Here is a 9,246-nt window from a genome sequence, read left to right on the forward strand (position 1 = left end):
AGTCAGTCCGTGCTGTGGAACTTTCTGGAAGAGTTCCCTGTTGCCTGCCTTAGGAGGGGAGAAGGGTAGTAAGAGCTAGTTAAATATTATCAGTAGAAATCATCTTCAAACACACGTTCAAGTGTCTGAGTTCAAACACGTTAAGAGAAGGCTATAAATTTTGAAATTAGCAAAGCAGCGAGTTCTACTTCAACTCAAACCCACCGGTGCTGTGGTAGAGTCTCATGTCACAACTGACTTGAAAAGTTACTGAAACTTTATTAAAATACACCATAAACATCCGTGTCACCGTAGGCAACAGGGAAGCGTAGGCTGCAGCTGTGGAAGGTGACCCTCAGAGCAGGACGGCAGCACTGCCTTGGTGGTGCTGGTACTGGACAGGTAACCAGCTGGTTTCTTGAAGCACTAGGGGGAAAAAAGTCTTTACAGACTTAACTGCAAGGAATCGGGCGATGGTGACAAGGCAGGAGGACAGCCAGGACGCCGACACTCAGAGCAACTGCACAGCGACTTCAGCCCAGAGGCAACAGTTCCTCCACTCCAGGGGTCTGGCTAACAATGAAAGGCACGGCCTGGGTGACACGGGCTTTCTTCCCAGAGCCAGAACTTACCTCAGGGGGTGTCAGAGGATACCTGGGCACTGAGGTGGATGATCATTGCTTCCTCAAAATAGGACAGAACTAGTTTAAGTGTTTTCTTGAGGAGTCTGTTCATCTTCTCTGGTCTTTATGAGTGGATGTAGTTAAACAGGAGGGATGTGGACTGTTACAGGCATGTTTCTGTGAGATTCTCTCCAGCCCACAGCTGATTGTTTATTTACTTTCTCTAGCCTTAGCATGCAGAAGTGCTGTGCCAGAAACTCGCCCACACAGCTACAGCATAGTGTCTCTTCCTACCATATTCATATAAAAACCCACCTGCTTGGTTTGGCACAGATCTTCAGTATAAAACCTCCTTCTGTTGGAATGAGGGGTCTCGTTCCCAAATATCACTGAACACACTAGGAGCGGAACCGTGACATTTTAGAATGCGTTCTTACTAGTTCATAAGCAGCGAGCACGCCAGCAGGAAAATTTTCATGCTTGGCTTTCCTTTGGTTTAAAGCTAGAGCTGAGGTTTGTTTTTTTGTTTTTTAAACAGCTCCAGTGATGTAATTTTTATCTAGCTATGTTACTGCCAAATAGAGGAAGATGCTGCAGGTCCTGTAGGATTGCCTTCCCCCACCCCAACATTTTACACACAGATTTGGAAGCGAGTGGCTGCATCACACAGGCAGCAGCGATGAGAAACTGTACAGGTCGGGAGTGAAGTGTCTTGTCCAGGTGTCTGTCACAGCCATGTAGACACAAAGATACACCACGCCAGTATTAGTTATCGCGATACTGATCTTAGTATTGTATCCTTTGTTGCCAGATGTGCAGCTAGGTTCTCTCGAAAGTCATGGAGGTAATTGTATTGCTGAAAAAGCACAACCAGATTTGTGATGAGTGCTCTATACTTCCAGAAGAGGCACTACCCATCTTAAAAAGCTGTTTGATACCCCAGGATAAAAACTGCACCCTCTAGTCTGTTTATTTGTTGTTCTTGCGCTTACTCCGAATCCTCTGGAATTTTTCACCATCAGACACAGATTACATGGATCTCGGCTTGGCTCCTGTGGTTCCTCATAAAGGGCACACGTGAGCTCAAGGTAACGCAAAACATGGTCCTCATAGGTGGGAGTTTCATGTCAGAATTCAAAGCTGCTTTATTTGGGTCACCGAGAGTATTACTCTCTCCATAATGAGTCCCTGATGCAGAACACACCCTTTAGCTAGTATGATGTACAACAGCTTGTAGTAAGAGTTCTTGGGTCAACTCTTGCATCATGTGGAGTATTAATATGCAAGCGTTCAAAATGAGAGAAAGACGTTGGTCAGCAGAGGCTAAGGGACAGATCAGCCACCCCCAGTGGCTGTGAGGGCTTCTAATTATAACATTTGTTCGTCTCCTTCCCCGCCTCTTCAACCAGAGATGCAAGCTGCTCCCCACCTGCCCCCTTGGTTTGTGGAAAACTGATTTTCAACAAGTAGTTTAAACAAGATTCGCCTTCCAGAGAGGCTTAGAGCTAACAAAGAGGCAGTCTTTAGGCAACTCTTTCTCCTCAGAAACTACTATCTTGTAAACTTTTTAAATGCCAGCTCCTCTTTCCTGTACGTAGACCTATTTTAAGAACAGAACATCTAGGACTCATATCAACAGAAATACGTACGCACAGTAGCCAAAAATCCCGCCAAAAGAAGAAAAACCCCACCCAAGTTCAGCAACTTGGGCCTCCCTCCATGTAGGTTTTAACACTAGTGCTAGGGATACTTCTTAAAGACAACTGCCAGCTTATCGATGTGATAGCTACAGAAGATGAACATGGCTAGCTGGGCTAGGAAGACGGAGCAAAACCAAGGCAGAAAAAAAATCAAGTGGATGTCCAAGTTGTGAGGAGAATGTAAGCAACAGAAAAAGGGACAATAGCTTAGCGAGTGATGGGCAGGGATGAGGAGGAGAAAGCAGCAAGTTACTAATGATGGTGAAGAGCAGACAGGGAGAACAGCTGTTGAATTCAGTAGAGGCAGAACAAGACGGAATCAGCATGAAAGCAGGAAGCTAGAAGCAGCTCAAACCCAAGAGCGCAGCAGGGGCACCAGCTGTGGAGCATCTCAGGAAGACAGAGGGATCCCTTTGTGAAATGAAGGGGAGGACTCTGCGAGCTCTCCACTCTCGTTTCGACACGTGTATTACCTGTTGCAGCCTCTTACCTTGATGGTCTGTATCGCCCCAGATCCTCTCAAGTTTCTGAGGCTGTCTATCGCTTGCTGAGGTGCCAGCGCGTCCGAAAGCTGAAGCAGGAGACACGCAGCTACTGTAAGGGAAAAAGTATATATGCATGTATGCTACTGAGCACCTCTTGCTGTACGCATTACCGCTTTTGCGCAGTAATAGGTTTGTTCCATGAAAACCACTCTAGCAAAACTCAACCTCGTCATATCAGGGTCACAGATCTGTTGGATCTTTTGCTGAATGCTATTTGTTGGCTCTGGCCCCATCTGCCTGCTGCTCCTGCCCAAGCCTGCGGGCTTTGGAAACAGGCGAAAACCCTCCCACTTCCCCCCCCTCTGCCTTTGTAGCAGCATTCGGGAGGCAAATTCTAAAGTCTTTCCAAGAACAAGTCCCAGTACAGCCAGTTAATTCCTCTTTGTGTCTTCTGACCGCATTTGCTTTTTTGACAATATCGCCACCCCTTCCTTCTGGGGCACGCGCAATAACTAATGCCCCTGCAAGCTTTAGAGGGACCGTTGGGCTGAAGAAAGATGCAGAGGAATAGGTTGATCTCCTTTTCCTGAGGAGATGTTCAGGGAAGAGGGGAAAGTGCAATCCCATCAGTTAGAGGAGACTAAAATTTGCAGTGAAAACAGAGAAAGAGTCGGAAAGTAAGAGAGAACTTTCTATCAGCCTCACTGAAAGACTGACCCTGCCTGACCCTCCATCCCCTCACCTACATACTCAGAGCTATACCATGACATACTTATATCACTCACCACAAAGAGTTTCTATACAGGCAGCTAACGTTACTACCATTTGACAACACCTTTCCCAAGAAACAGGCTCAAAACCACTAACTAGCCTGCTACTTGCAGTGGCAGTTTGCATTGTAACCACAGTTAAGCTTCAAGCAAAATTTGGCTCCTTTAGACAGTGCTGTCTCACGAGAATGGGTTTGTAAGATGGGTTAGTTAGGCATTGAGAGGGGGAAGACAACTGCTTACTGAGACATGAGCGTCCAAGGCCACCATAACAGCTGAAAGAGAAGAAAACGTTTGGTTGTAACAAGCTGTATTACACTGCAACACCCAGAGCCCCCCCCCCGACACGTAAATGTACAGACATAATTCTTGCCTTAATATAATCAAGAGGAGCAGTGGTACAAGAAAGTTAGAATTTCTATAGAAATACCTACAAAGTTATCTCCCATTTATTCCTCAGACCTTCCTTAAGTAGTGCCTTTCTAGAGAAACTGCAATTTTAAAGCTCCCCTTCGTTCATGGTGATAGTCCCAAAGGCACAGGAGGACAGAAAACTGTATGAAGATGGACAATCTCAATTTTCTTTAAATCCTACTCCAGATTAAGGCTTTGATGATAGTTGTGAGCTAACGATAGCAGCAGGGTTCTGCATCAGCAGGAAGCCCAAGGACTCGGCAGATGCCTGTGCAGGGAGCTGTCAGCAGGATCATTCAGGGAACAGGGAACGTAAAAGCTCTTCCCCTCTACCCTGAGCTCAGCTACAAGTGTCTAAAGAAATTACTTTGAACCAGTTTCATGCAATTTAAGAGTGAATTTTGCCTGCTGGAACCCACCGAGTCCCTGATAAACAGCCCCGGGGTGTGTTACCCTCTGACAACAGCTGCTTTAGCTTACAACTCATATTGTATACCGGATATCCAACTAGGCTAGCAGCAAGGAGTCACATGGTGCCATTCAACACACACTTTGAAGTGCTTGCTGGACAGAGCAAGGGGAAACGGGAGATTCAGATCTTACCAAGAACAAGTTAGCTCCAAAAGGGTGCATGAGGAGAAACAAGCAGCTTTTCTAAGCAGCAACTAACCCTAAAGAATGCAATTGTCATTTGACAGGATTCCGTTTCAGCTGGTCATGCATCTAGAGGGAAGCTGGTATCTTTTACAGGAACGTGGGGTGAAAGGGAGGCAACCAGAACCTACTGTATGATTGTTTTCCGGTTACTTTCCAGGCAGCTTCTGAGCTCTTCCAGAATTTTGCAGCACTTGGCAATGTCAGGAGCGTCCCCATCAGGAATAGGATAGTGGTGCACACAGATCCCATGCTGTTGGTAGGTGTCTATAAGGTTTGGTACTCGGTATTTTAAGAGCTCTCCTCTGGTACAAAGCACAAATATATCCTGGGTCCCATAGTTCTTTAGTTCTTCTGCCAACAGATTAAGACACTTGCAAATAAACAAAAGCTTATCAAGCTTAAGGATAAACAGATAAGCTACTTGGCACTGATTCTCTTGTTTAATCTTTGAGGTTAAGACAATAGGAGTTAGCAATTTTGCTTTGAGCAGCATTTACTTCTACTGAGTCTCTCCCACGTTTGCCTTCAGGTAACCCACGAGAGGAAATTTTCTCAGTTCAGAGTGAGTCTCGAGACAAGCCTCACAAGAAAGCGTGTCGGCACTCAGCACAGTCTGTTAACTGCTGCCAGCTTAAGCATGATTCTGTCTCACCTCCAGCTGTGACTATGTCCAAACACTGTGGGTTTTTGCTATTAGTCTCTGCTCTACTAGTGTTTACAGATGAATACTAGGCACAAATCTTTACATGATTTCATCTTTCCTATCCCAATCTCACTTTTCTCTGGGAAAAGGAGATTACAAGTTTTGTAATTCTTCTTGGTCCTAGCTGTTCTGAAGATGCCTTCTCCTGCATGGCACTTAGCAGAGCTCATAGTTACTGTGAAAGACATGCAGATGCCTGTATAGCTCCAGCCTGGAAATACCCTAACAACTTATTCAATATTTGGTAGAGAAGCCACAGAGAAAGTGGCACTGCACACGTGAAAGGGATATCTAGTACTCATAACGGCGACTGTGCTAAGATATTTGCCGCATCTCCAAGCACAGCGTTACCAAAACTCAGATGGACATTGCTGTCAGACATACCCCCAGCAAGACTTTGTAAACAATTGCTATGCATTCATAGAATCATACAATCATTAAGGTCGGAAAAGACCTCTAAGATCATCGAGTCCAACCGTCAACCCAACACCACCATGCCCACCAAACCATGTCCCTAAGCGCCTCATCTACACGTCTTTTAAATACCTCCAGGGATGGGGACTCAACCACTTCCCTGGGCAGCCTGGTCCAATGTTTAACCACTCTTTCAGTAAAAAAATTTAACATTCTAACATCATGGCACATTAGACAGACAACTACAGCATCCATTATAGAAGTATGAATAAAACGCCACCACCTCTCAAAGTCAAGCCATGTTTTAGATACCCGGCATCTGGATTCTTATGCCCAAACTAGATAAACAGCAACTCCAGCAGCCTCCAGACTAAGGCAAGGTGAACCTCTAGCCCCTTTGTAACTTACGCTTTCAGTTTACCTGCACGTTGTTCTTGCCCATTATGTGGAAGAGAGAGGCACTTATACACTGGCCAGAAGACTCACCTATATCTTTCTGAAGGTTTCTTCTAACATCCTTAAACCTGCAACCTAAAACAAGTTATGAATGACAATTACCACTCCAGGTAAGTGACATTTATGGAATGGCTGCTACAGCTGAAGAATAGAGTGCAGACAACCTCCCACCAAAACCAAAGCGAACAACAAAGCCACACCCCAAATAAAACATGGTTCTTATTTTTGCAAATAGATCACTAGTGCAGAAGGCAGTTTAAACATTATCTGCTTAATACTGTAATGTAATAGGATTTAAAAAAAACTGCCCAAGGTTTTAAGCTGCTATGCATTTTCCAGGTGAAAAGATTTGGATGTTATGAATTAGGGTACAGCTTAAAAAAAACCCCAAAAACCAAAAGACGCAAAAAACCCACAAAACAAAAAACCCAACAAATAAAAGAGCTGGATAGAGATCACTTAAGTGTTGTCTGGTTGAGTGGTAGGAAAGCAAGTTCCCTGTTCTGTAACACTCAGCACAAATCACATTAAAAATCCTCCTTACTATTCAATCTTCAGCATATCGCCACTTCCATTTTTTCCTCATATCATGCTACCAAGGCATTTTTTCAACCCCTACAGAATACCGCACTGCAATATTCACAGCTATTGTTTGGTTTGTGAGATGTAATCGCCCAAAATATTTGCACTGTGTCCTCCCTTTGTCCCCCCTCCTTCACTCACAGCCCCATAGGCACACCATCTTTATGGCTGCCCTGACAACAGTCAGGATCGTGCATCTCTTGAAACACCTTTTGAAAGCATGACAGCGGAATCCTGCAGCCTGAGAGCTGTATCAGCAGGGCTATGACTGGAGGTTAGCATCTGAAGATTAAACAGCTATTACATGAACAGCTCAGGTAGCTAAAAAACATAATGCAGCTATTTTTTGGTATATGTATGTTAACTGGCATTCAAGTGTTAGTGGGATTTTCATCAGCACTGGCCATCATCCACTTCAAGATAGATACCTCAAATTGAAATATTATTCAACACTTGTTTTCTAGTTCTTTAGTGTGGTATTAGTCCCAAGCTTATATTTCTCAGAGTTGGCTGATGAAAGTCTAGTAACTGCTTTAAACGAAGTAGGGAAAGTTCATATTGTCACCACCAGCAGTTCTATCTCTTTTGTGACCACAAGAGATTCACCATGGCTGCAGTTTTGGTAGTTAAAAATACAGTGAAAGCTTATATGTTTATTTTTATATCATGGCCATGGTAGTGCAACCCAGACGCTAAGGGAGAGCGGTACAAAACTGTCAGCACAGCGAGTTGAGCCCAATATATCTTATAAAGGAATTATTTGTCAAAGCAGTCGTTTCACTGCTGTTGCTTGTTATAAATAGTAAGCCAGGCTAAAAAGCCAAATATTTTAACTGACAAATGGAAGATGGCCACTATTCTCTTACCACTCCGCCAGATGATCTTGCATTAAGATATTCTCTAGATTAGCTTTGGTATTTCTGAAATAATTATTCCAGTGGTAGATTACAAAAGAAGTCACCCCACCAAGTAAATGGAACACAGAATTTTGGGGTACAAGATATTACCTCTCTTCAAGTTCAAACATGCCTGCAAATTTCAGTGAATGCTTCCTACCTGGAAGGGAACATAATCCCAGGAACTCAGAAGAGTAGACAGGAGACAAAGACAACCTATCAGAAAAGAAAAAAATAAAATAAAAAAATCAGAACATTTTGATTATTTGAACAGAGATAACTCACTGCTAAACATTCCTTCTCGGTGGAACCATGAGAAGAGTTACCTACCTGTACTTCAATTTTAAGAATAAAATGGAAGTATTCCAGTGTTATTTCTACAACATCAGACAAGGGAATCACGCATTTGGTAGTGTACTTCATCACATACCCCTGCCCAAGAGGAGGAGAGAAAGCGTTGCCAAATCCCCGCCTTAGCACCAAGACACTCGGGTTAGCACGACCGACAGTGACCAGCAGACGCTTCCAAAAGCAGACCTGGCCCCGCATCCACTGACAGTTCACCAGCACCAACTTAATCCCTTTTCAGGGGCGCCGTCAGGCCAACCACAACCTCAACTGCACAACCACAACCCCTACAGAATACCGCACTGCAATATTCACAGCTATTGTTTGGTTTGTGAGATGTAATCGCCCAAAATATTTGCACTGCACTCCCTCCGTCTCCCCTCCTTCACTCACAGCCCCATAGGCACACCATCTTTATGGCTGCCCTGACAACAGTCAGGATTGTGCATCTCTTGAAACACCTTTTGAAAGCATGACAGCGGAATCCTGCAGCCCGAGAGCTGTATCAGCAGGGCTATGGCAGGTCACCAGAGCCCGGCACGGGTTTCCTTCAGGAAAAAACCTCCCGTTTTGCTGGAGCGGGATTTAATGCAAACGCTCGCGTAGCTTCTGAGGGAAAAGACACCCGCGCCCGCCCCGGGACGCGTCTCACCAGGAGATCGGGAGCGGCCTCAGGTCCTCCTCAGCGGCGTCTTCGTCAGAGGAGTCAAAGTCGCCCGCTTGCATCGCGCAGGGCTGCGGCGGGAGAAGAGCGAGGGACTCACCCGAGGGCCGAGGCCCGCCCTGCCCCCTCGGCTGAGGCGGCCCCGGGGATCTCGGCCCCAAGCCCCGGCCCCGGCCCCGGCCCCGGCCCTCACCGGCTTCACCATGGCGCTGCTCCCCGGCCGCCGGCGGTTTGAACTGTCCCCGCCCACCCGGGCCACCTCATTGGTCGAGCCCTTCCCTCCCTTCGTCCAATGGGAAGATGTCGCGCGCCGGATGCGGGGAAAGCATCCTACGGCTTCACGAGAGAGAACATTCTGATTGGTGAGTAGCGAAGGAGAGGCGGGCTTTTAAAAAAAAAAAAGGCCTCCGCCGCCGCCGCCGGCGATCTTTGCGCTGATTGGCTGAGGCCGTGCGGCGGGAAGGGGCTGTGTCTCGAGCCCCAGGTGGCCGCCGGGGTGGGGCGCTGTGAGGGCTCTCTGAGGGCTCTCTCAGGGGCCGGGCGGCTGCGCGGGCG

General features: G+C 46.2%; 1 protein-coding gene across 1 annotated transcript; it reads right to left on the reverse strand.

Annotated features, from left to right (window-relative positions):
• Positions 1-1,165: 1,165 nt before the first annotated feature.
• CDKN3 (cyclin dependent kinase inhibitor 3) lies at positions 1,166-8,896 on the reverse strand. The gene is made up of 8 exons (XM_076343462.1): positions 8,885-8,896; positions 8,680-8,762; positions 7,840-7,895; positions 6,232-6,276; positions 4,757-4,979; positions 3,801-3,832; positions 2,792-2,896; positions 1,166-1,475 (listed from the first exon to the last, which is right to left on the reverse strand). The coding sequence occupies exons 1-8, from the start codon at positions 8,894-8,896 to the stop codon at positions 1,372-1,374; spliced, it is 660 nt and encodes a 219-aa protein (XP_076199577.1). The 3' UTR covers positions 1,166-1,371.
• Between the last annotated feature and the right edge of the window lie 350 nt (positions 8,897-9,246).

This window comes from Aptenodytes patagonicus, chromosome 7 (genome assembly GCF_965638725.1).
Source record: "Aptenodytes patagonicus chromosome 7, bAptPat1.pri.cur, whole genome shotgun sequence".
In the NCBI taxonomy this organism is placed as follows: Eukaryota; Metazoa; Chordata; class Aves; order Sphenisciformes; family Spheniscidae; genus Aptenodytes; species Aptenodytes patagonicus.